General features: G+C 39.4%; 1 protein-coding gene across 3 annotated transcripts in view; it reads left to right on the top strand.

Annotated features, from left to right (window-relative positions):
- The window catches only part of LOC113546615 (cytosolic carboxypeptidase 4), a 142,727-nt gene that overhangs the window by 95,887 nt on the left and 19,331 nt on the right, over window positions 1-27,509 (top strand). For all 3 annotated transcript variants that reach the window (XM_034305588.2, XM_034305589.2, XM_034305590.2), the window contains 3 exons: window positions 2,401-2,530; window positions 11,140-11,271; window positions 13,039-13,215. In XM_034305588.2, coding sequence (XP_034161479.2) covers window positions 2,401-2,530; window positions 11,140-11,271; window positions 13,039-13,215 — 439 coding nt within the window. The remainder of the gene's footprint in view (window positions 1-2,400; window positions 2,531-11,139; window positions 11,272-13,038; window positions 13,216-27,509) is intronic.

Here is a 27,509-nt window from a genome sequence, read left to right as displayed (position 1 = left end):
CGAGTCTAACCAAGAGTCATAACCCTAAAGACTGGGATTAATTGAAACTGACAGCCTTTTAGACTGGGACTAACCAAGAGACAGATCTCTATAGACTGCGACTAATTAAGAGTCAGAAAGAATAGAAAGGAACTAATTAAGACTCAGAGCTCTTTAGACTGAGACTAATTAAGACTCGGACCATATAGAATAATCTGTCATTAACAGTGAGATCCACTGTCATTAAGCAGAAACTTTTTATGTTGTCTACTTTTGAACAATGCCTAACACACACACACACACACACACACATACACACACAGAATGATTGACACACAATGTTCTCCATCATTAAAGTCTCATAAAGGCCTCTGGTTACTGATTAAAGCTGCTAATGAAGCTCGTGCATCTGTAACTACACAACCCTGATTTTAATTGTTGCTTTATTTTTAATTCGACCTTGAGTTGTTTTTTATTTCAAAGTTTCAGTTTGTGCTTTCACTTTTTATTTTCTTTGTTTTCAGTTCCTTAATTTTCTCTTGTCATTTTTCTCTTTGTTTTGTTTTTTTCTTCTGTCCTCTCCTCTTTTCTTCTCCGGTTTCTCTCTGTATCTCTCTATTGTTCTCTTATTCCTCCTTCTGTATTTTTTCTATTTCTTCTTCTTCTCTTTTGTTTAATTGTTTATTATCCGCCTCTCTTTGTTTCTCTAACTTTCGGTTCTCATTTCTTTTTACCTTCATGTGTTTTTCAAGATCATCTTTTTAATTTTCTTTTCTTGAATTTTCTCTCCTTCATTTCATTTCTCCTTTACTTCACATTTTTATTTACTTCTTCAAGTGTCTTCTTTTTCCCCTTATTTCTCTTCTCTTCTCTTCTCTTCTCTTCTCTTCTCTTCTCTTCTCTCATATTGGGCCTCATTCACAGGAGAATGTACGTAAGAAATGTGGTGTTCATGAAAAACCTGTTAGCTGCAAACATTTCACTCCGAGTTTGTGTAAATTTGCGTAAGGAAACTCGCTAGTATACGAGTCGATGAGTTCCTGTGTTTATAAAAACACATTACGCTGTCAGGTTTAAATCAGTTCCACACCAATTTAATGAACATTTTGTGAAAAACTCTATAAATGACTTGGAAGAAAGTGATTCCAAAACAAATACATAATTAAGATAAATGAAACCAGCCATTTAATTAGAACAAAAGTAATAAAAGGAGGAGGAGTTAGTGTATGTCTGTGGTAGCTGCTGAGGCGCTGCAGTGGCTGAGCTGCGTTACTGGACGATTTAGCGCACGCTGTTCTTAGGAGGCGCTTTTTCACTCTTTTAGCTGCCATTTTGTCATTTTCAGGTCTTTTTGCCTTTTATGGAGTTTTGAGGGCGTGGTTAAATGTAAATGTGCAATCAATCAATCAGTCAGTAAGCATTTGTAAATCTGGAGAGAATCTTTCATTTTATTTGTTCACTAAAACATTTACACACAACTTTACTATAAAACTGATAAATGAGACTCATTGTGTCTTCTTTTTCTAGAATTTTCTCTACTTTTTTTTAACCTTTCTTAAATTTCCTTTCCTGGTGTTCAGTGTCTTCAGCGTACTCCTTCATTCTCTTCTCTTCCTCTTTTTATCCCTCGCTCGACTAAACGCTGTTTGTTTTGCACGTCCTGGTCGCTGGAGACTGCAGAGGGGAGCGAGTTTGTAACCTCATTAAAGCAGGCGACAAAAACCAATTCGGCCCTTAAACTGCAGGTCGCCGTGAGCACAGGAGTAAACTGAACTACTGAACTACCTAAAGTGTGTGTGTATAAGTGAGTGTGAATGTGTGTGTGTGTGTGTGGAGTGTGTGTGTGTGTGAGTGAGTGAGTGAGTGAGTGTGGAGTGTGTGTGTGTGTGTGGAGTGTGTGAGTGAGTGTGTGTGTGTGTGTCAGGATGAGACAGTCTCCCTCTACTGCCATGGAATGAACCATGATGATCCACGACACTATGGATGTGTTAGAGGCAGGAAATGAGCATTTCTTTCTTTCTTTCTTTCTTTCTTTCTTTCTTTCTTCCTTTCTTTTGTTCGTTCATTACTTCTGTTTCTGTTCTGTTCCTTCTTTCTTTCTTTTCTTTTTTTCCTTTTCTGTTGTTTGTTACTTCTTTGTTCTCCCCTGTTCTTTCTTTCTTTGCTCCTTTCTTTCTTTCTTTCTTTCTTTCTTTGCTTCCTTCACTTTCTTTCTTTCTTTCTTTCTTTCTTTTGTTTTTGTATCCCTTCTTATTCTTCCTTTCTATACTCTTCTAAAGCAAGAAGAAAGAAAAAACCATACATTTTGTCCAGATTTAGCTCAGAGTATAAGGACCAGAAGTGATTTTTATAATAATAATAATAATAATAATAAAAACTCAAGGTCACTCAAGGTTATTTTTTCTTTTTTTATTCGTTTAGCCACCGTTGCTCTCTCAGCGCTGATGATCTGAACCGTCAGTGGCTGAAGCCGAGTCCCGTCCTCAGTCCCACCATCTATCACACTAAAGGACTGCTGTATTACCTCTGCAGCATCGGCAAAACCCCGCTGGTGAGGCCTGTGTGTGTGTGTGTGTGTGTGTGTGTGTGTGTGTGTTACGCACAAGGAGGCGGAGTTTATCTAAAGCCTACACGCCTCTTTGACTGTTGTTTCACTTCGTCATGATATCAACCTCTATTTCTTTCCAAGCCACGCCCCTTTTTCTCCAGTCGTCATAGAACTGTGATCAGACGTTATAGAAACGTTTTCTCTGCTGCCATATTTCAACAAACCGCTCTTCTTTCGTTTAAGTTTCGTCTAACGTTTCGTCTAACGTTTCGTCTAACGTAGCTGTCCTGTGAGCTTTGCGTAATTCTATGCCGTCCTCTTATTGGTGGATTTTTAATCAAGTGTTGTAGCAGCGCTCACACTGAGATTTTAATCCCAGAACTTCATCGTTGCTCTCAAACGTCACATTAAACCCGCGGATCTCAACTCGCAATCAAAGATTTTACTCTACGACATGCGACTGTAGCTGCAACAGCAAAATTAAAATCAGTGTCCGAACTGTACGCACGTTTTTTTTTGTTTTTTTTTATCAGGAGAACGTATTGGCATTATTATTTTATTCATTCTACAAATCAAAACAGTGAATTAAAAGCGTGAGAAAATCAGTTACACATGATTTCATGACCTCGATTTAGTGTCTCATGGCTTCATTAAAGTCAGAGCATGATTAAAAAAAAAAAAAAACGCAAAATAATACAATGTTCTAATAGGATTGAGAATAATCTGAATGCGGAGTGCTGAAAATCTACGTGCGTAACCCGATTCTGAATACGAGAAACTTTCCCCATGTAAATACTGATATAACACATCTTGACTGAACTCACGCACTAAACTCACGTCTGATCTGAACTTTTATAATCGTAGATAATTAAATTGGATTTATAAAAGTGTTTTTGTGGAATGGAGGCCATTTTGGTCATCGTGTGTGTGTGTGTGTGTGTGTGTGAGAGAGAGAGAGAGAGAGAGATTCAGGTTGTTCTCAGATTGAATGTAATTGCTGCTCTTGACATTTTGACATTTAAGCTGTAAATATCACGGAGTCATAAAAAGAAACACACCAACACGCGTGTAAACGACTGTTTCACGCACTTTATGGTGGAGTTACAGTCACCACTGAGCGACTGATTATTTAAGTGTTTTATTCCTCTTATACCACAGCAATCTACCTACAATTAAATTTTTTTTTATTCAGTAAAGAATGACACGTCATACATTATATCCGTTCTGTGAAACAAGTGAGTTCCTGTTGTCACTTACGTTATAGCAGCTACAAACAGTTGTTCCCTCACCAGCTTCTCTTTTTCACTCTCTTTAAGTTAATAAGACAAAAATATTTACGCAGATTGTCATGTTAACAAGAAACTGCAAAAAGCATAAACTCCTCTGTCCTGAAGATATCAGAAAAATTACAGCTTTACCTCTGACACTGGAGACTCCTTCCATAAATTCCAGATTAAATAAATAAACGTCTCTTTACAGAAAACTTCGCAATATCAGTAATATTTTAAATTTGTTTACGTGGAGAAGGAGCTGTTGCTATAGAAACGATAACGTATCAGAACGAGCGCATTAATATAAACCTGCGCTGCTGTCAGAGCTGCTGTTATAGAGAATTAATCAACACTTTCTGACCAATCAGAGTGCAGAACTCAACAGCAGCGCGGTGTAAAGTGATCTCAGATCTCAGCTGATTCGGGTTAAAGGGAAATTTTTTGGCCACACTGCTCCTTTAAGTCGAGTTTGTTAGAATGCTAATTGTGTAATTATTCCGGTCATTGACGCGTCATTAAAATGTAAAAGCTAGCAGTTTGACGCGTGGCTAATAAACACCGAGCGCGCAGATTAGCCTCCACAGCTTCCTGTTAGAGTCACGGTGTCAGACGCCGTCTCACACTCCTTAAACCTCGTCATTTCTACAGTGTGTATTTTTATTTGTCATAACAAATTGGATTTGCATGAGTGCTCTCACATACACACACACACACACACACATACACACACACACACACACACACACACAGTTTACTTTGAGTTTAGGGTACGTGATTAGTGTCAATGCCATGATACTGTCAATAATAATACAAACAGTACGATCATGCACAAATATTAATAACTTGTGTTTATTGTGTACACACACACAAACACACACACACACAATTCATGATCCTTGATTTTATTTTTTATCATATTATTTTGTTTTTTAATAGGACAGTGTTTTATAATATTGTGTGTTTTAGTGATTGCAATAAAGGTCTTTTGTAAATTCAAATTCTCTCTATCCATCTCTCTCTCCATCTCTCTCTCTTTCCCCATGCCTCTATCTCTCTCTCCATCTCTCTCATTTCCCCATGCCTCTTTCTCTCTCTGTCTCTCTCTCTCTCTCTCTCCATCTCTCTCATTTCCCCATGCCTCTCTCTCTCTCTCTCTCTCTCTCTCCATCTCTCTCATTTCCCCATGCCTCTCTCTCTCTCTCTCTTCATGTCTCTCTCTCTCTCTCTCTCTCTCTCTCTCTCTCTCTCTCTCTCTGTCTCTCTCTCGCTCTCTCTGGGTGCATGCTGGGAGTGGGTGGAGCGTAGTGAGTGTGAGTGATAGTTGATTGTGGCTTGTACTTGTGCTCAAACTTTATCTATCTTTTTTTGCGTGTGTTTTATATGTTCTTGATTTATTTGTTTTGAATATTTTCTAAGGATTTAAAGTCTGCAGCCAGCGTTTCACTGGAAGGCATGACAAACCCGAGCGCAATGAGTGTCATGGAGTAAACGTGGCGTTAGTGTGGAGCAGTGCTGTCTGCGGTGGGGGAGATTGTGGGTCATGGTAATATTGTTTCAGACTCACAGATGAACAATTCAATTATTCTTCTTCTGAATTCTGTTGAAAAGGTAAACGATGTCGTCCAGAGTAGCCCTTCTAAAATGATACTGTCTAACGTTCCTCTGTTCGTAAAAGATGAAATCCTTGAGTGAGAATTGTCACGCTATGGTAAAGTAGTTTGGAGAGTGTAAGTGGCCGTTAGTGAAGCATCTAGTGTCATTCAGAAGAAGTTTTCATGCTTCTGAAAAATGGACTTGATGAGTTGATGAGCTTGATATGGTTTTTAAGTTCAGAATCGATGGCTTTGACTACACAGTGTTTGCATCTTCTGATACTGCAGTTAAATGTTGTAGTTGTGGGAAAATCGGTCGTCTTGTTCGCGCTTGTCCTGATAAAATGGACGGCGCAAACACAAGCACAGAACAAGTCGATTCGGCTCCTCCTCCGGCTGACATCGCGGGTGACACGGCTGTTGCCGGTGCAGCGGTGATCGAAGCCGTTGAGGATGGACCAGCTGCAGCTGTAGAATGAAACCGGTGAGACAGAGCTTGTAGCTGAGTCTAGTAAAACTGAATCTCTCTGAATCTGTTGAGCAGGTTAAACATATTCAGAGAGATTTCGCAGTGGCAGATGTTGAGATGATGATGATGATGATGATGATGAGAAGGAAACACAACCTGTCTTCAAAATTCCTGTTAAGAGAAAGAAAAGAGCTGTGGCAAGGCTCTTAAGGAAGTTAGAAAACATGATGTTGGTACCGCGAGTATGGCTTCTGACTCAGACGTGTCTCAGTGTTTACACTTGTCTATATGTTCACAAAGACAGAACTTAGTCTGTCTGTATGAAGCTGAAGACATTAGCAAATGTTTGCAGGAGACGAAGAGACTGAACAGAGTGCAGGTTGAAGATTTTTTCCTGACTGTAAACAGTTTATCAGTGAGGTAAGATATCTAATGAAAGAGGGAGCTTTTCAGGATGTAGAAGTTTAACGTCTCAGGAAATTTATAAACAAACTTAAGAAAAAAAAAATGATCAAAGACGATGAAGCCAAAACCAGTTACATTGGTAGATGTTCTCATTGCCATTTTGTTGGTCCCTAAAACTAATATGACTAATTTTAAAATCAGAACTCTTACCTTAAATGGTGCTAGAGATATTCATAAAAGAATGTTTATTAAACAAAAACAGATTGATGTTATGTTCCTGTGAGAAACACATAGTGATATTAAAAATGAGGTGGATTGGAAGAGGGAATGGAACAGGCAGATTGTTATAGGTCATAAATCTTCCATTAGTGGGGTGTCGCCATTTTAGTTTCTAAAAACTCTTTAGCTTTATCTTGTGAGGTGGATGAACTAGTTGGTGAGTGTTTGTTTAAAGATTAAAGCCATGTTTCAGATGGTGCTTATTAACATCTCTGCACCTACACAGGGTTCGGAAAGGATATTATTCTTTAATAAAATTGGTTGAAAGATTTAAATACAGAAGAGTTGTTATTTCTAGGTGGAGATTTCAAGTGTACTGTTAATGACAAGTTGGATAGGAATCATATAGAGCCACACGCTGCTTCTCGTAGGGGTCTTTGAGAAGAACTGACTGAAACTCATGATCTGTGTGATATATATGGAGAAATACACACTGAAGTGTCAGACACTTCACTTGGGCTCATAGTAGAGATCATTCCACCTCTTTGGCCTGAGTGATAGAGTTTATAGTGTTCAATATCAGCGGAAACTTTTTTTTAAGTTTTGTAAAATTGTCCCAGTGGGGATTTCTGATCGCAGTTTAGTTCTGTGTAGTGTGATTGCTAAGTTTGTAAAATATAAGAGTGCTGATTGGCTTTTTAATACATCACTGTTAAATGATAATCATTTTATAGATACTTTCACTTTCTTTTGGAACAATTTTAAACAACAAAAACATCTTCATGGCTCATTACAGCAGTGATGGGATTGTGGGAAAGTTCTAATTAAAGATTATTTGTCAGAAGTATACTCTGAATGTTACTCGAGATATAACCCAGTCAGTGAAGACTTTAGAGACTGATAGAGATGTTTTGCAGGACTTAATAACATCTACAAAAAATAAGACGCATGTTGATGATTTAAAGAAAAAAAAAAGCTATGCTGGGAGACCTGGTGGGAGTCAGAGCTCAAGGCTGTTGCCCAAATGGATGCCCTTTCAAAATGATTTTTTAATTCGGAAATGAAAAACGGCCAGAGCAGCTTCACTCACTTCACTCTTTACGCTCAGCTACAGTGATCTGCTGATATACCTGTAGAGTTCTGTTCAGATCTTTATAAATGTGAATTGGTGGAACAGGGGACAGGATACAGCTACTGATGAGTTTTTCGACAGCTTGCCAAATGTGGATGAAGAGTCTAATAAGGAGCTAGAACAGACTTTGTGATTACGAGAGCTTTATCCTGCCGTGATGGGGATTTATGAAGGTAAATCTCCTGCGATTGATGGGTTACCTGTTGAGTTTTACAAGACTCTATGGCCCGTCATTGGAGCGGATCTACTGACAGTTCTTCATGACGGTTTGAAAGGAGAGCTCCTGCCACTCAGCTGTAGAAGAGCAGTCATCACTTTGGTACCCAAAAATCTTCAGAGTATCAGCATTTGGTGTCCTGTTTCACTTTTGTGGTCCGAGTTTAAAATTTTGTCCAAGGCCATAAGACGAGGCAACATCATGGGCCAGTTGATACAGTTTGATCTGTTTTATTATATTCCCAATAGCTCTATTTTTGATAATATTGTTTTCATTAAGGATGTTTTGGATGCTTCTAAACTTTTTAGAATTAGAATTAACACCAGTCTGATTTCTCTCGATCAGGAGAACGCTTTTGACCGAGTTGAGTTGAACATCTGTATTTACTCTAGAAGCTTTTGGAATTAGTCCTTAATCTATATCAAATATTAAAGCTATGTACCGTAACATCGAGAGTGTTCTTAAGATTAATGTGATCTGTTCAAAGTTCAGAGGGGGTTAGAGGGATGTGCCATGTCTGCCATGTTGCGTTCTCTACAGCCATAGAGACTTTATTTCATAAATTACAAACTCATTTAAAAGGTCTGGCTTTTCCTGGCTGTAACGATTCTTTTTATCTTTCCGCTTGTGATGCCGATGATGTTATTGTTTTATAAATGAAAATGATGATGTTAATAAGTTGGAAAAGATTGTACGTGATTTTAGACGTATTTCCTCTGCTAGGGTTAATTGGAGGAAAAGTGAAGCCTTATCAGTGGGAAGCTGGAATGGTGATCTTCTCAGTCTGCCTGGAGGACTGCTCTGGGTTAAAATACCTTGGCGTCTATTTGGGAAATGAAAATTTTTAAGAAAAATTGGGAAGGTCTACTTGAGAAAGTAAAAGGACATTTGGGAAAATGGAAACGGTAATGGAATTAATAATCTTGTGGCATCTTCGCTATGGCGTAGACTTGCTTGTGTAGATCCTCCAGATGGACTTCTTGCAAATATTCAGAGAGAAGTGATGGACGTTTTTTTTGGGATAAGAAGTACCACTGGACTCCACAAAGCATTCTGTCTTTGCCCAAGGAGGAAGGAGGCCAAGGTCTAGTTAATCTCACCAGCAGAGGAGCCAAATATCATCTCCAATATATCCAGGAACTTTTAATGGGACCTTATTCACTTGTGTGGAGAATGTTGGTGCTAAGTATTTTAAGAAAAGTGGGTGATATGAGACTGGATTTAGCTTAAGGTTGAATTTTAATGGAATTCCTTTCTATTACCAAAGTTCAGGGTTTCTTCAGTCAGTGAATAGAACCAGCAGCTTCTCTCCGCTGGTTGTGTCCGGAGCTCGGTTTGATGTCTCGGGAGAAGACATTCCTGCACTAATGGATTTATTATGTCATGGAAAACTTTTTAAAAAGTTGAAAAAATATCATAAATGAATCAGATATGATCTACATCAACTTCTGAAAAAGTCGCTACCCTTCTAGGAATTAGATAAATATGTTTTGCTAGGAAGTTTCTTGATAAGCTAGCTTTGATTTTAACCTTCGAGGAGAACGCACTCTTGGAGGAGTTTGGTGCAGGGATTTCAATAATAAAGATCTAATAAATAAAGATCTTTTTCCAGATCTTGAGATTACACCTGCTTTAGATAAGTCCTTTTTTTTTACTGGTCCTCTGTTGAGTTAATGAAGACATTGATTTTTGTTCGGTAGGAGGGAAGGTTTTATATAAATGTATTGTGAAAGTAATTGGACAAACTAATAAAACTGATACAGTATGGAGAGAAACTAAACCTGTCTGGAAGAGCACTTTATAAACCACCATTAACAAAAAAACATCTGCAGTGGAGAAGCCTTCGTGGGGCTTTTGCCGTAAATGCTCTTGTATGCTTTTGTATTTTGATAAATGTCCTTTTTGTTTGGAAGGCGAGACCATTTTTCAGTGTTTTATGTTCCGTAATCGACGCAACCCTCCGTTTGACCTTTTAAGTGCTTTGTTTGATTCCTTCAGTATTTTTTATTTTTTTTTTAAAAGGAAGATTTTATTTATTTATTTATTTATTTTACAGTCCAAAGGATGCTGTTTATATTACCAGGAAGAACCAGATAGAGGAGAAATCAGGACAAGATGATGTATCAGTTTTTAAAAATAGGGTTAAGTGAAGAATTTTTATTGATGTTAATTTTTAGAAACTAATGAGTATGATTAACGCTTTATTGAAAGTTTTTCATTTTAATTATTTTTCACTTATTCTGTCACTGTAAAATGATCCAAATGTTTGAAGAGGCTTTGTTCCAATAACGTAATTGTGAAATCAAATCTCTCTCTCTCTCTCTCTCTCTCTTCATGTCTCTCTCTCACACACTCTCCACGTCTATCTATCTATCTATCTATCTATCTATCTATCTATCTATCTATCTATCTATCTATCTATCTCCATGTCTCTTGCTCTGTCTCTCTCTCTCTATCACACACTCTCTTTGTCTCACACACACACACACACACACACACACACATACACTTTCATACACACTGTCTCCATGTCTCTCTCTATCTCCCTCTATCTTTCTCCCTCTATCTCTCTCCCTCTATCTCTATCTCCATGTCTCTTTCTCTCTCTTGCTCTCTCTCACACTCTCTCTGTCTCACACACACACACTTTCTCCATGTCTCTCTCTTTCTCTTTCTCAATGTCTCTCTCTCTATCTCCATGTCTCTCTCTCTCTGTCTCTCTTTCTCACACACACTTTCTCCATGTCTCTCTCTTTCTCTTTCTCTGTCCCTCTCTCTCTCTCATACTCACACACACACTCTCTCTCTCCATGTCTACCTCTCTCTCTGTCTCTCTCTCTCCATGTCTACCTCTCTCTCTGTCTCTCTCTCTCCATGTCTACCTCTCTCTCTGTCTCTCTCTCTCACATACACACTCTCTATCTATCTATCTAACTCCATGTCTCTCTCTTTCTCTATCTCCATGTCTCTGTGACTCTCTCTCTCACACACACTGTCTCCACGTCTCTCTCTCTCTCTCTCTCTCTCTCTCTCTCTCTCTCTCACACACACTGTCTCCACGTCTCTCTCTCTCTCTCTCTCTCTCTCTCTCTCTGTCTCTCTCTCTCACACACACTGTCTCCACGTCTCTCTCTCTCTCTCTCTCTCTCTCTCTCTGTCTCTCTCTCACACACACTGTCTCCACATCTCTCTCTCTCTCTGTCTCTCTCTCTCTCTCTCTCTCTCTCTCTCTCTCTGTCTCTCTCTCTCACACACACTGTCTCCACGTCTCTCTCTCTCTGTCTCTCTGTCTCTCTCTCTGTCTCAGGTGTTCTGTGATTATCACGGTCACTCGAGGAAGAAGAATGTGTTTCTGTACGGTTGCAGTGTGAAGGAGACGCTGTGGCAGTCCGGCTCTCCGATTAACACCACTTCACTTAAAGAGGATCCTGGATACAGGGTAATTACAACAACACAACAACAACAACAAACATAACAATAACAAATATCACAACACAACAACACGAGACCAATACCGACTACATCAAACAACGAATATTACAACAAACACAACCACAGTAACAACCACAACAGCATTTTCAATAATAGGAACCATGAAAACAACCACTATATTTATACCAACAAACATAACACCATCAACTACAATAACAACAACCACAACAACAAATACACTTACATCAAAAACAACAACAACAAGAGCTATAATAATAACCACAGTAACAAAAATGACCATCATAACAACCACAAACACCATAACATCAACCACCATAACAACCACATCAAATCCAACAACAATAACAACCACAGCAACAGCAACAACCACCACCATAACAACCACAACAAATACAACAACAACAACAACCACAAACACAATAACATCAGCCACCATAACAACCACAACAAATCCAACAACAATAACAACCACAGCAACAGCAACAACCACCACCATAACGACCACAACGAATACAACAACAACAACAACAACAACCACAAACATAATAACATCAGCCACCATAACAACCACAACAATAACAACCACAGCAACAGCAACAACCACCACCATAATGACCACAACAAATACAACAACAACAACCACAAACACAATAACATCAACCACCATAACAACCACATCAAATCCAACAACAATAACAACCACAGCAACAGCAACAACAACCACCATAACAACCACAACATGAGCCACAGTAACAACCACACCAACAACAACTGCGGCTACCATAATAATTACACTCACATCAACGACTACCATAACAACAGCCACATTAACAACCACATCAACCATAATAACTACCATAACAACTACAACAATCACACTTATGTCAACAACAACGATAACAGCAAACACAATAATAACATAATAATCATAATAAGAACTACACTTACATCAACAACAACCACAAGAACAACCGGAACAACACTGTGTACATCAGTAACCTGGTGTTTTAGGTAATGTTAATTAGCTAGGTAATGTTAGCTGAACGTGGTAGCAGACCTGCGAAAAGTTTTAAATTTAAAAAACAACTTTATCAGGAATTTTGCTCTTAATGGCTGTTGTTTTAGCTCAAAAGACCAGGTTATTTTTCGGCCAATCAGGAATCAGGAATGTGTGGGTTGTGCAGGCGGAGACCTCCTCAGTCTCCTTCATCTACTCGTATCTCTGTTCTTTATCCACCACTGTGCTATCAACATCACAGACAAACAGAAAAAGAGGTTTTGTGGTGACAGCCGTTGGTGAAGCTCAGCAGATGTTCCTGCTGCCCAGCTGTGGATGATTTATGAGCTGCGGCTAAAAGAACTCGTGAAGTTTCTGTTCTGAGAGCTTCTGCGAGATGTCAGATGAGAAAGTGACGGATGGGAGACGCCGGAGAGCGGAATGATTGTGCTGCTGTTCGTGTTGTGTGCTGATTGGCAGAGCAGGGCGTATGGTGGTGTTTATACACTCACTTCCTGTTTGCAGAGTGAAAAGTGTGTAAGATCAACCATCTGGAGCTCCTCGCTGTGAAACCTAAAGAGCATGAAAGACAAAATCCTGAGTGTGTTTACAGCTACTGTAGAAATGCAAAGTAGGTTAGTCTTGGGATTTGACCTCACAACCTTCAGGTCATTGTTCTCAGAACCTTAAACACTGATCACAGAACATTTTTTTTCTAATTAAGCTAGAAAATATTTCTTTTTTTTCGTTTTTCAGACGATCGCTAAAACTCTGGACCGAATCGCTCCGGCGTTCTCCTTCAACAGCTGTAATTTTTTGGTGGAGAAGTCGCGGGCGTCGACGGCACGTGTGGTGGTCTGGAGGGAGATGGGTGTCTTACGCAGCTACACCATGGAGAGCACCTACAACGGCTGCAATCAGGGCATCTACAAGGTCAGTTAGCAGCATGCTAACATGGTGTTGTGATGCTAATCAGTTTTTTTACGCTAATCCCGTAAATCAGAAACTTCGTTTTCCAAATTTTCCTGGAAACATTTTATCATATAGTCAGGGTTCATTTCGGAAAGTCTGAAATTTTGAAATTCCAAACCTGAAAATGAAATCTGTTTGTTTGGGTATAGCGTCTTTTTTTTTTTAGGATTTTCATGTTTAAAAAAAAAGTAACCTGTTTGGGACAAAAAAACTAAATGATAATAATTAACTAGCTCTCACATTGGGACTGCAAGAGTTTGGAATTAAAAAATAAATAAAAAAAAAACAGAGATTGAATCTCAGTCAGACTACAGTAATATTCGGATAAATAGTTAAAGTGTAATATAAATAATAGCTTTAAATATAAATAATAGCTTTAAATATAAATAATAGCTTTAAATATAAATAATAGCTTTCGGAAAACGTTATTGGATAATTTTTTTTCCTTAAAAATTCCAAAATGTATTAATATTCTGGATGTGAAATGTAAAATGATGTGAAATATATAATGATGGTTGGATGGTCAGTGCTGTAAAGTGGCCTGATACCAAATTTATGCTTTTTTTTTTATTATTTTTTTTTTATGAAACTAAGAAAAATTCCGTCCATTTTTCCATTTTTTCCCAATTTAAAAAAATAATAACTTTAGTCAAATTTGGTTAATGGGAGTTGAGATTGTGTTTACCAGAAAATATATGCACTCTTTAACAGAAAAGTAGAATCATTTTCTCAATAAATACCGAGACAAATCAGGTAAAAAGTCACATCTGTCTATTTTTAGGTTAATTTTCTCTCCGCCGCGAGGCTTTCAGCACCGCTAACCCACTTTAATCTCAAACACAACCTTCATCATTTCCCTCCCCGCGCTCTTCCTCCTGCCCTTCCCACTATCCTCTTCTTCTTCTCCGTCGCTGCCGTGTTCCTCCCCTGGCAGTTCATTACCTTCTGCTGCAGCTAATGCCTTAATCATTTATTAGCCTGCTTATTTAGCCACCTGTGGTTTGCTAATCATAGCCCAGAATCCCTCTCCGTTAGCATCTCCTGCTCCTCGCCTTCATTAGCGCGCTCGTATCTGAATTCTCCTTAAAGATGCTGTTTTTTATTCGCTGAGTCGAGAGAAACGTGGAGAAGGAAGGAAGGAAGGAAAGGGGAAAAAAGGCTCAACGCTGCTTTAGCTGAAAGTTTAGAAGCCGTAAGTTTTCCTGCTTGTGCCTTTAGCGGAATTCGTGATACTGTAACGTGGAACTCTATCGGAAAAAGCTCCGAGTAGAACCATGTGTCTGGAAGCTAACACTAAATCATCAAATGAACCCTTAATGAACCCTTTAATCAAAGTGTGTACCGAGTAACAACCGTTTAGCTGCATTTTAAACGCATAAATACTGAAGTGTGGAATGTTGACGTGTAGGGAATACTGACGTGTAGGGAATACTGAAGTGTGGGGAATACTGATGTATGTGAAATACTGAATTGTACGGAATACTGAAGTGTAAGGGATACTGAATTGTACGGGAATACTGACGTGTAGGGAATACTGAAGTGTAGGGAATACTGAAGTGTATGGAATACAGAAGTGTAGGGAATACTGAAGTGTAGGGAATACTGACGTGTAGGGAATACTGAAGTGTAGGAAATACTGAAGTGTAGGGAATACTGACGTGTGGGGAATACTGAAGTGTAGAGAATACTGACGTGTAGGGAATACTGAAGTGTGGGGAATACTGATCTATGTGAAATACTGAATTGTACGGAATACTGAAGTGTAAGGAATACTGAACTGTACGGAATACTGACGTGTAGGGAATACTGAAGTGTAGGGAATACTGAAGTGTATGGAATACTGAAGTGTAAGGAATACTGACGTGTAGGGAATACTGAAGTGTATAAGCTGTAGACAATATTGGAATAATTCCCAGTGTAGCTGTAAAAGAGAATTCCATGCAGTAAATTAAACAGCTAAAGTTTGTGTAATGGGTTAAAATAATAAACATTTCATCAGGAGCGATGCACTCGGAGCAGGTGGAAACCCGGATCTGTGTTAGTGCACACACTATTAGTGTTTTGGGTCAAGGCCTGAGTGAGTCCTGAGTAAAAAATTCCGTACTGATATCCGTTACAGACGGCAGGAATGTTTCCAGAGCTCCTTTAATGAGACACGGAGGGGACGAGAATTTTACAGCATGGAGAGAGAGAAGAGATTTTTGTCCAAAGCTAATCCGGGCTGGAAGTAACTCTGAGGACTGTAGAGGGGAAAGACGAGGATCTGATGGTTTCCTCGGAAAGTGAGGCAGTGGCTCCGTCCCAAATGCTAGAATTTATCACTAATTAGACACTGGTTTTGGATTCAGTCACAAAAAACACGAGCAGTAAGAAGAATCTTTGGCATCCTGTCGATTCAAAGACAAGCCAATGTCACACAGTCGTAATTAACCACGCTGAGATTAATAAGCTTCATTTTAATCAATTCGCAAACATCTAATAACCGACTCGGACATGCGGCGTGTAACTCGCCCGCCATCGTGACTTTTTAAGGCCCAATTAAGTTTCCTAAAATTGGATCAGATATAATTCCATTTGTTGTGGCAAAGCAAGATGAACTGATCTATAATCTGCTTCCGAGACATGGCGGGAACCAGACGAGGGTCAAAGGTTAACTGCTAAATGCTAATCATTACGGCTAGCACAGGAAATAAACGCTGGTTTACTAAATGCACGTGTTTAATTACATCCTGCATGGAATATTCATGGAAAATTCCCAACGGAACGTTCCGGAGGTTGTGCTGAAACGCGTTAGATATTAGACACGCTTTACTATTTATTAACAATGTTCTGAAAATTTACACCATTTTAATTTGTTAAAATATCTTTCCATTTATAATTTATTTATACTAAAAAATTCTAGCAGATTTTACTTTGTTTCGCTAATTTTACTAACTCCGCCCCTCAGACTAATATCAACCAATCAGAAATCTACACACAAGTTGGAGCAAGAAGTCTTACGAATTTTTGAAAAATTATTAGAGGTGATACTTTACTGAAAAACCTTTTTTTTTTTGATTAATAAACCTATTATTAAATGATGAATTAAATGATTAATAATTTTTTTTTGTGCTGTTGCATAAATGTGAAAATTTTTTTACATGATTTTTAAAAAAATTGTTATTTATAGTTTGCTTTTCATACCATCGAACAAATGTAAACTATTTATTTAACTTGATTTAAAAAATATTAATAAGTAACTTTTTTTTAAACTGTTGAATAAATGTTAACTTTTTTTTTTTTGCCTAATTTTGTTTGTAGTATTAATAGTTTTATAGTATTAATTTCATTCTGCGTGATTTTTTAAAATCATTTTTAATAGTTTTTTATTTTGTACTGTTACATAATTATTTATTTTGCTTAATTTATGCTTTTTGCATAAAACTGTTGTATAAATTCATTTTTTTTTTGGTTGTGTTCTTTTATAACTAAGCAGATTTTTGTGCTGCAGCATAAATTTTAACTCTTTATTTTGGTTGATTTTGTTATTATTAATAATTAAATATTATTGTAGTGATATTAAGATTATAGTATTTTTTTGTATTATTTATTTTGCTTGATTATTTTTGTAAAATGATAATTAATTATTTGATTTGTTTTATTTATATGTTTGATTTATTATTATTTTATTTTACTTTTTAGGATAATTTTTGTTTTATGCTTTTATTATTTATTATTTTATTTACTTTATTATTTATGATTTTTAAAAGCATTAATCAATTATGGTTTTATTTATGAAGTACAAGATAAAAAAGCTTATTATTGACAAACCTGTTATTATTATTATTATTATTATTATTATTATTATCTGCATTTTTTACCATTTCAGCCTAAACCTCGTGTCATTTTTAGTCATTTTTTGGCTGTAAATTTTTCTGTGATCAACATTTCGGTGCTTATTTAATAAAAAAATGATAGAGAAGTGAGAAGTGATCTGCGAGCTGGCGAGTGGAGAGTGTAGAGCTTGCGGGTGGAGAGCTGCGAGCTTGCGAGGGTTGTCGATGTTCTTCAGGTGTTTTATTGACGGTTGCGAGAGAATCCGCAGAAACACAACTTAATCACGACGTAGCGCTTTAGCTAGTTAAAGCACTTGTGCTGATTTCATTAAGATATCCGTTTGTCGTTAATCCTTAAAGAAGATACTTGATTACGCTGAGAGGGAAAAAAAGGAGGAAATCGAGCAAGTAATTTATTTCGTGGTTTAAAATTGCACATGTGAGGAGATGAGATCAGACGAGCGGAGAGAATACTGATTACGCTGATGATTCTGCGCCATCCAACCTGAGTTTGAGCTTCACGCGCTTTCACCGCAACTTTCACCTTAAATCCTGAGAAATTCCTCAAAAATTACTCCAACATCTTTATCTCATTATTTCTGTATCTCAGTGTTTCTGTATCTCAGTGTTTCTGTATCTCAGTGTTTCTGTATCTCATTATTTGTTTATCTTGTTATTTCTGCATCTCATTATTTCCTTCTCTTATTATTGTTTATCTCATTATTTATTTATCTCCTTATTTCTATATCTCATAATTTAGTTATTATTTCTTTATTATTTCCTTATTTTAATATTGTTTATCTCATTATTTCTGCATCTCATTATTTCTGTATCTCAGTGTTTCTTTATCTCATTATTTCTGCATCTCATTATTTTTATCTTGGTATTTCTTTATTTCATAATTTATTTTTCTTATTATTTCTTTATTTCATTTTTTTTATCTTGTTATTTATTTATCTTATTTTGTCTTCATCTTAATATTTCCTGATCTCATTATTTCTTTATCTCTTTATTTTTATCTTATTGTTTCTTTATTTCTTTATTTTTTTAATTTTGTTTTTTTTATCTTGTTATGTCTTTATATCATTTTTTCTTAATCTCATTTTTTAATTTTGTTATTTTTTATTTATCTTCTTTGTCTTCATCTTAATATTTCTTGATCTCATTACTTCTTTATCTTATTATTTAGTTATTATTTCTTTATTATTGTTTATCTCATTATTTCTTTTTCTTATTATTTTTATCTTGTTATTTCTTTCTTTCATTATTTATTCATTTTTTTATTTTGTTTGTTTTATCTTCTTATGTTTTTATATCATTTTTATATCATCTCAGTATGTCTTTATTTTGTTATTTATTTATCTTATTTTCTCTTCATCTTAATTTTTCTTTATCTCATTATTTCTTTATCTTATTATTCTCAGATGTTTCTCCAGTAACCGGCCGTTTTCTCTCAGACTCACCAGTCGTTCATATTCATTAGTCAGAAGGTGTTGATTAATTCTCTAGAACAGCAGCTCTGACAGTAGTGCAGGTTTATATTAATGCATTCGTTCTGATACGTTATCGTTTCTATAGCAACAGCTCCTTCACAGAGACGCGTACAGCGGAAGCTCCAGTGATAATAAACAGATTAAAAAGGAGATGTTTATATAACGTTTATGGAAGGAGTCTCCAGTGTCAGCGTTCTGTAACAGTCAGAGGTAAAGCTGTAACGTCTGATCCGACTCTCAGAATCAGTATCAGTCCGATCTCAGTATCAGTATCAGTCCGATTTCGGCGAAAAAACCTGTGGATCAGACATTAAAGTAAAGATACTGGACATCGGATCCTGTAACAAATAGTAAAGACTGGAACTGGATTTGGAAAAAATTAAATATTTTTGGATCTGGAAATGTTTACATACAAAGAGATTTGACTGTTTTATCTTTTGCTTATTGATTTGATTATGTTTATTTTTATTTGATTATATTTCTACTTTATTATATTTATTATAATTACAGTGTAAGTGATTTTGTGTGAAAGATTTGATCTGTGAAGTGATTCAGTTAAAAAAACATTTTAAAGTTTAGTAGTTTAGAGAGAGAAAAAAGGAGAAGCGATCCTTACACACCTGCATGTTTAATGAGAGCTGAAGTGTGTGTGTGTGTGTGTGTGTGTGTGCGCGTGTGTGTGTGTGTGTGTGTGTGTGTGTGGGGCCCTTCATCTTTGAGGAGCTTTTTCAGACTGAGAGCTAGCGGACACTTCAAACAGCACGCTGAAATCCTCCATAAATAATTTGTAAAGGTTAGCCAAACACACGTCCGATTTTACCCAGCATGCATCTGTGGACTCGGTGAATTACTCATTTCTGGTTTTTTGAAAATTTTTTTAACAGCTAAGACGAAAAGAAGTGATGTTACTCCAACACTAGATAAATGCTTCTACTTATTCACTAATTCTAACGATTTACTTCATGATGTTATTACACTGTGAGTTACAGAAATAAAAAGGCTTTAAAATTACAAATTTCCAACAAGAATATTGTAAAACTTGAGGTTTTATTTCTGACATTTTCAGAACAAATTCAAGTCAAGTTTCAAACATTTAATTATTTACACAACACTTTTTTCAGGTTTTTTTCAATATACAGAAAAAATATTAGATAATAGATAATTACCAGTATTGTTGTTGCTTAAAGATAAACAAGTAAACAAACAAACAAGTAAATAAGTATATTGGGATTTTTTTGCACAGTTTCTACATAAACATTAGTTGCTTCTTATGTGGTTTATAAACAAACAAACAAACAAAGAAACAAATCAATCAATCAATTAATCAATTAATTAATGATTTGGACAGGTTTGTAACTCTATTGCAATTTTAGTGAACAATCAAACAAAAAAACTAAATAAACCACGCAAATTTTATGCAATTTCTTAAATAAATAAATAAATAAACAAACAAACAAATAAATAGGCCAGATTCCCAATGCATTCTTAAGAGAAAAATAAAATTATATTCTTCTCCAATTTTAAAAATAATAAACAAATAAACAAAACAAGCAAAAAATAAATATCATTTTAATGCAATTTCTTACCCATTCATACAAAACTACATTGTTAAGGAAAATATATCGCTAACAGCAAGCTAACGTTAACAAACACCCCACAACAAAGCTAGCTCGTTGATATTTCAGTAAATAATGCAAACAGAAAGTTAATGTTGAAGAACATCAGCGTTCTTATGAAGTGACGTGACGTTTACACGCGTGTTGGTGTTTTACAACTCTGTGATATTTACAGCTTAAATGTCAACAGCAGCAATTACACCCAACCTTACACACACACACACACACACACACACACACACACACGCATATGCGATGACCAAAATGGCCTCCATTAAACAAAAAAACACTTTTATAAATCCAATTTAATTATCCACGATTATAAAGTTAAGATCAGACGTGTCGCCTCTGACAGGAGTGTAATTGGGGTCAGAGTCTAATGACACACGATTCCTCAACTCCGGCTTTCAAGATCACAGAGTGTGTGTTAGGAGAGAGTGTGTTAGGAGAGAGTGTGTGTTAGGAGAGTGTGTTAGGAGAGAGTGTGTGTTAGGAGAGTGTGTGTTAGGAGAGTGTGTGTTAGGAGAGTGTGTGTTAGGAGAGAGTGTGTGTTAGGAGAGTGTGTGTTAGGAGAGTGTGTGTTAGGAGAGTGTGTGTTAGGAGAGTGTGTGTTAGGAGAGAGTGTGTGTTAGGGGAGTGTGTGTTAGGAGAGAGTGTGTGTTAGGAGAGTGTGTTAGGGGAGAGTGTGTGTTAGGAGAGTGTGTGTTAGGAGAGAGTGTGTGTTAGGAGAGTGTGTTAGGAGAGTGTGTGTGTTAGGAGAGAGTGTGTGTTAGGAGAGAGTGTGTGTTAGGAGAGTGTGTGTTAGGAGAGAGTGTGTGTTAGGAGAGAGTGTGTGTTAGGAGAGAGTGTGTTAGGAGAGAGTGTGTGTTAGGAGAGTGTGTGTTAGGAGAGAGTGTGTGTTAGGAGAGTGTGTGTGTTAGGAGAGAGTGTGTGTTAGGAGAGAGTGTGTGTTAGGAGAGAGTGTGTTAGGAGAGAGTGTGTGTTAGGAGAGTGTGTTAGGAGAGAGTGTGTTAGGGGAGAGTGTGTGTTAGGAGAGAGTGTGTTAGGAGAGTGTCTGTTAGGAGAGTGTGTGTGTTAGGAGAGTGTGTTAGGAGAGTGTGTGTTAGGAGAGAGTGTGTGTAAGGAGAGTGTGTGTTAGGAGAGAGTGTTAGGAGAGAGTGTGTGTTAGGAGAGAGTGTGTGTTAGGAGAGAGTGTTAGGAGAGAGTGTGTGTTAGGACAGAGTGTGTGTTAGGAGAGAGTGTGTGTTAGGAGAGAGTGTGTTAGGAGAGAGTGTGTTAGGAGAGTGTGTGTGTTAGGAGAGAGTGTGTTAGGAGAGAGTGTGTTAGGAGAGTGTGTGTGTTAGGAGAGAGTGTGTGTTAGGAGAGAGTGTGTGTTAGGAGAGTGTGTGTTAGGAGAGAGTGTGTGTTAGGAGAGTGTGTGTTAGGAGAGAGTGTGTGTTAGGAGAGAGTGTGTTAGGAGGGTGTGTGTTAGGAGAGAGTGTGTGTTAGGAGAGAGTGTGTGTTAGGGGAGTGTGTTTTAGGGGAGTGTGTGTTAGGAGAGAGTGTGTTAGGAGAGAGTGTGTTAGGAGAGAGTGTGTGTTAGGAGAGTGTGTTAGGGGAGTGTGTGTTAGGAGAGAGTGTGTTAGGGGAGTGTGTTAGGGGAGAGAGTGTGTTAGGAGAGAGTGTGTTAGGGGAGTGTGTTAGGGGAGAGAGTGTGTTAGGAGAGTGTATGTTAGGAGAGAGTGTGTTAGGAGAGAGTGTGTTAGGGGAGTGTGTGTTAGGAGAGAGTGTGTTAGGAGAGAGTGTGTTAGGAGAGAGTGTGTTAGGGGAGTGTGTTAGGGGAGAGAGTGTGTTAGGAGAGTGTGTTAGGAGAGAGTGTGTTAGGGGAGTGTGTTAGGGGAGAGTGTGTGTTAGGAGAGAGTGTGTGTTAGGAGAGAGTGTGTGAGGAGAGTGTGTTAGGAGAGTGTATGTTAGGAGAGAGTGTGTTAGGAGAGAGTGTGTTAGGGGAGTGTGTGTTAGGAGAGTGTGTGTTAGGAGAGTGTGTGTTAGGAGAGAGTGTGTGTTAGGGGAGTGTGTGTTAGGAGAGAGTGTGTGTTAGGAGAGTGTGTTAGGAGAGAGTGTGTGTTAGGAGTGTGTGTGTTAGGAGAGTGTGTGTTAGGAGAGAGTGTGTGTTAGGAGAGTGTGTTAGGAGAGTGTGTGTTAGGACAGAGTGTGTGTTAGGAGAGAGTGTGTTAGGGGAGTGTGTGTTAGGAGAGAGTGTGTTAGGAGAGAGTGTGTGTTAGGGGAGTGTGTGTTAGGAGAGAGTGTGTGTTAGGAGAGAGTGTGTGTTAGGAGAGTGTGTGTGTTAGGAGAGTGTGTGTTAGGAGAGTGTGTGTGTTAGGAGAGTGTGTGTTAGGGGAGTGTGTTAGGAGAGAGTGTGTGTTAGGAGAGTGTGTGTTAGGAGAGTGTGTGTGTTAGGAGAGTGTGTGTTAGGGGAGTGTGTTAGGAGAGAGTGTGTGTTAGGAGAGAGTGTGTTAGGAGAGAGTGTGTGTTAGGAGAGTGTGTGTGTTAGGAGAGTGTGTGTTAGGGGAGTGTGTTAGGAGAGAGTGTGTGTTAGGAGAGTGTGTGTTAGGAGAGAGTGTGTGTTAGGGGAGTGTGTTAGGAGAGAGTGTGTGTTAGGAGAGTGTGTGTTAGGGGAGTGTGTTAGGAGAGAGTGTGTGTTAGGAGAGAGTGTGTTAGGAGAGAGTGTGTGTTAGGAGAGTGTGTGTTAGGAGAGAGTGTGTGTTAGGGGAGTGTGTTAGGAGAGTGTGTGTTAGGAGAGAGTGTGTGTTAGGAGAGTGTGTTAGGAGAGTGTGTGTTAGGACAGAGTGTGTGTTAGGAGAGAGTGTGTTAGGGGAGTGTGTGTTAGGAGAGAGTGTGTGTTAGGAGAGAGTGTGTTAGGAGGGTGTGTGTTAGGAGAGAGTGTGTGTTAGGAGAGAGTGTGTGTTAGGGGAGTGTGTGTTAGGAGAGAGTGTGTTAGGAGAGAGTGTGTTAGGAGGGTGTGTGTTAGGAGAGAGTGTGTGTTAGGAGAGAGTGTGTGTTAGGAGAGAGTGTCTTAGGAGAGTGTGTGTGTTAGGAGAGTGTGTGTTAGGAGAGAGTGTGTGTTAGGAGAGTGTGTTAGGAGAGTGTGTGTTAGGACAGAGTGTGTGTTAGGAGAGAGTGTGTTAGGGGAGTGTGTGTTAGGAGAGAGTGTGTGTTAGGAGAGAGTGTGTTAGGAGGGTGTGTGTTAGGAGAGAGTGTGTGTTAGGAGAGAGTGTGTTTTAGGGGAGTGTGTGTTAGGAGAGAGTGTGTTAGGAGAGAGTGTGTTAGGAGAGAGAGTGTGTTAGGAGGGTGTGTGTTAGGAGAGAGTGTGTGTTAGGAGAGAGTGTGTGTTAGGAGAGAGTGTGTTAGGGGAGTGTGTTAGGGGAGAGAGTGTGTTAGGAGAGTGTGTTAGGAGAGTGTATGTTAGGAGAGAGTGTGTTAGGAGAGAGTGTGTTAGGGGAGTGTGTGTTAGGAGAGAGTGTGTGTTAGGAGAGAGTGTGTTAGGGGAGTGTGTTAGGGGAGAGAGTGTGTTAGGAGAGTGTGTTAGGAGAGTGTATGTTAGGAGAGAGTGTGTTAGGAGAGAGTGTGTTAGGGGAGTGTGTGTGTTAGGAGAGTGTGTGTTAGGGGAGTGTGTTAGGAGAGAGTGTGTGTTAGGAGAGTGTGTGTTAGGAGAGAGTGTGTGTTAGGAGAGAGTGTGTGTTAGGGGAGTGTGTTAGGAGAGTGTGTGTTAGGAGAGAGTGTGTGTTAGGAGAGTGTGTTAGGAGAGTGTGTGTTAGGACAGAGTGTGTGTTAGGAGAGAGTGTGTTAGGGGAGTGTGTGTTAGGAGAGAGTGTGTGTTAGGAGAGAGTGTGTTAGGAGGGTGTGTGTTAGGAGAGAGTGTGTGTTAGGAGAGAGTGTGTGTTAGGGGAGTGTGTGTTAGGAGAGAGTGTGTTAGGAGAGAGTGTGTTAGGAGGGTGTGTGTTAGGAGAGAGTGTGTGTTAGGAGAGAGTGTGTTAGGGGAGTGTGTTAGGGGAGAGAGTGTGTTAGGAGAGTGTGTTAGGAGAGAGTGTGTTAGCAGAGAGTGTGTTAGGGGAGTGTGTGTTAGGAGAGAGTGTGTTAGGAGAGTGTGTGTTAGGAGAGTGTGTGTGTTAGGAGAGAGTGTGTTAGGAGAGAGTGTGTGTTAGGAGAGAGTGTGTTAGGGGAGTGTGTTAGGGGAGAGAGTGTGTTAGGAGAGTGTGTTAGGAGAGTGTATGTTAGGAGAGAGTGTGTTAGGAGAGAGTGTGTTAGGGGAGTGTGTGTTAGGAGAGAGTGTGTTAGGAGAGAGTGTGTTAGGAGAGAGTGTGTGTTAGGAGAGAGTGTGTTAGGGGAGTGTGTTAGGGGAGAGAGTGTGTTAGGAGAGTGTATGTTAGGAGAGAGTGTGTTAGGAGAGAGTGTGTTAGGGGAGTGTGTGTTAGGAGAGAGTGTGTTAGGAGAGTGTGTGTTAGGAGAGAGTGTGTGTTAGGGGAGTGTGTGTTAGGAGAGAGTGTGTGTTAGGAGAGTGTGTTAGGAGAGAGTGTGTGTTATGAGAGTGTGTGTTAGGAGAGTGTGTGTGTTAGGAGAGTGTGTGTGTTAGGAGAGTGTGTTAGGAGAGTGTGTGTTAGGAGAGTGTGTGTGTTAGGAGAGTGTGTGTTAGGGGAGTGTGTTAGGAGAGTGTGTGTGTTAGGAGAGTGTGTGTTAGGAGAGTGTGTTAGGAGAGTGTGTGTTAGGACAGAGTGTGTGTTAGGAGAGAGTGTGTGTTAGGAGAGAGTGTGTGTTAGGAGAGTGTGTGTTAGGAGAGTGTGTGTGTTAGGAGAGTGTGTGTTAGGGGAGTGTGTTAGGAGAGAGTGTGTGTTAGGGGAGTGTGTTAGGAGAGTGTGTGTGTTAGGAGAGTGTGTGTTAGGAGAGAGTGTGTGTTAGGAGAGTGTGTTAGGAGAGTGTGTGTTAGGACAGAGTGTGTGTTAGGAGAGAGTGTGTTAGGGGAGTGTGTGTTAGGAGAGAGTGTGTGTTAGGAGAGAGTGTGTTAGGAGGGTGTGTGTTAGGAGAGAGTGTGTGTTAGGAGAGAGTGTGTTTTAGGGGAGTGTGTGTTAGGAGAGAGTGTGTTAGGAGAGAGTGTGTTAGGAGGGTGTGTGTTAGGAGAGAGTGTGTGTTAGGAGAGAGTGTGTGTTAGGAGAGAGTGTGTTAGGGGAGAGAGTGTGTTAGGAGAGTGTGTTAGGAGAGTGTATGTTAGGAGAGAGTGTGTTAGGAGAGAGTGTGTTAGGGGAGTGTGTGTTAGGAGAGAGTGTGTTAGGAGAGAGTGTGTGTTAGGGGAGTGTGTGTTAGGAGAGAGTGTGTGTTAGGAGAGAGTGTGTGTTAGGAGAGTGTGTGTGTTAGGAGAGTGTGTGTTAGGAGAGTGTGTGTGTTAGGAGAGTGTGTGTTAGGGGAGTGTGTTAGGAGAGAGTGTGTGTTAGGAGAGAGTGTGTTAGGAGAGAGTGTGTGTTAGGAGAGTGTGTGTGTTAGGAGAGTGTGTGTTAGGAGAGTGTGTGTGTTAGGAGAGTGTGTGTTAGGGGAGTGTGTTAGGAGAGAGTGTGTGTTAGGAGAGTGTGTGTTAGGAGAGAGTGTGTGTTAGGAGAGTGTGTGTGTTAGGAGAGTGTGTGTTAGGAGAGAGTGTGTGTTAGGAGAGTGTGTTAGGAGAGTGTGTGTTAGGAGAGTGTGTGTGTTAGGACAGTGTGTGTTAGGAGAGAGTGTGTGTTAGGAGAGTGTGTTAGGAGAGTGTGTGTTAGGACAGAGTGTGTGTTAGGAGAGAGTGTGTTAGGGGAGTGTGTGTTAGGAGAGAGTGTGTGTTAGGGGAGAGTGTGTGTTAGGAGAGAGTGTGTGTTAGGAGAGTGTGTGTGTTAGGAGAGTGTGTGTGTTAGGAGAGTGTGTTAGGAGAGAGTGTGTGTTAGGAGAGAGTGTGTTAGGAGAGAGTGTGTGTTAGGAGAGTGTGTGTGTTAGGAGAGAGTGTGTTAGGAGAGTGTGTGTGTTAGGAGAGTGTGTTAGGGGAGTGTGTTAGGAGAGAGTGTGTGTTAGGAGAGTGTGTGTTAGGAGAGAGTGTGTGTTAGGAGAGTGTGTGTGTTAGGAGAGAGTGTGTTAGGAGAGTGTGTGTTAGGGGAGTGTGTGTTAGGGGAGAGTGTGTTAGGAGAGTGTGTGTTAGGAGAGAGTGTGTGTTAGGAGAGTGTGTGTGTTAGGAGAGAGTGTGTGTTAGGAGAGTGTGTGTGTTAGGAGAGAGTGTGTGTTAGGAGAGTGTGTGTTAGGAGAGTGTGTGTGTTAGGAGAGAGTGTGTGTTAGGAGAGTGTGTGTTAGGGGAGTGTGTGTTAGGAGAGAGTGTGTGTTAGGAGAGAGTGTGTTAGGAGAGAGTGTGTGTTAGGAGAGTGTGTGTGTTAGGAGAGTGTGTGTTAGGAGAGAGTGTGTGTTAGGAGAGTGTGTGTTAGGAGAGTGTGTGTGTTAGGAGAGTGTGTGTTAGGAGAGTGTGTGTGTTAGGAGAGTGTGTGTTAGGAGAGAGTGTGTGTTAGGAGAGAGTGTGTGTTAGGAGAGTGTGTGTTAGGAGAGTGTGTGTGTTAGGAGAGAGTGTGTGTTAGGAGAGTGTGTGTTAGGAGAGTGTGTGTGTTAGGAGAGTGTGTGTTAGGAGAGAGTGTGTGTTAGGAGAGTGTGTGTTAGGAGAGTGTGTGTGTTAGGAGAGAGTGTGTGTTAGGAGAGTGTGTGTTAGGAGAGTGTGTGTGTTAGGAGAGAGTGTGTGTTAGGAGAGTGTGTGTTAGGAGAGTGTGTGTGTTAGGAGAGTGTGTGTTAGGAGAGAGTGTGTGTTAGGAGAGTGTGTGTTAGGAGAGTGTGTGTTAGGAGAGTGTGTGTGTTAGGAGAGAGTGTATGTTAGGAGAGTGTGTGTTAGGAGAGAGTGTGTGTTAGGAGAGTGTGTGTGTTAGGAGAGAGTGTGTTAGGAGAGAGTGTGTGTTAGGAGAGAGTGTGTGTTAGGAGAGTGTGTGTTAGGAGAGAGTGTGTGTTAGGAGAGTGTGTGTTAGGAGAGAGTGTGTGTTAGGAGAGTGTGTGTTAGGAGAGAGTGTGTGTTAGGAGAGAGTGTGTGTTAGGAGAGTGTGTGTTAGGAGAGAGTGTGTGTTAGGAGAGTGTGTGTTAGGAGAGAGTGTGTGTTAGGAGAGTGTGTGTTGGGAGAGAGTGTGTGTGTTAGGAGAGTGTGTGTTAGGAGAGAGTGTGTGTTAGGAGAGTGTGTGTGTTAGGAGAGAGTGTGTGTTAGGAGAGAGTGTGTTAGGAGAGAGTGTGTGTTAGGAGAGTGTGTGTGTTAGGAGAGAGTG

Source organism: Pangasianodon hypophthalmus, chromosome 7, assembly GCF_027358585.1.
Source record: "Pangasianodon hypophthalmus isolate fPanHyp1 chromosome 7, fPanHyp1.pri, whole genome shotgun sequence".
In the NCBI taxonomy this organism is placed as follows: domain Eukaryota; kingdom Metazoa; phylum Chordata; class Actinopteri; order Siluriformes; family Pangasiidae; genus Pangasianodon; species Pangasianodon hypophthalmus.
The sequence above is the reverse complement of the archived record's forward strand: the minus strand, read 5'-3'. Positions and strand labels throughout refer to the sequence as shown.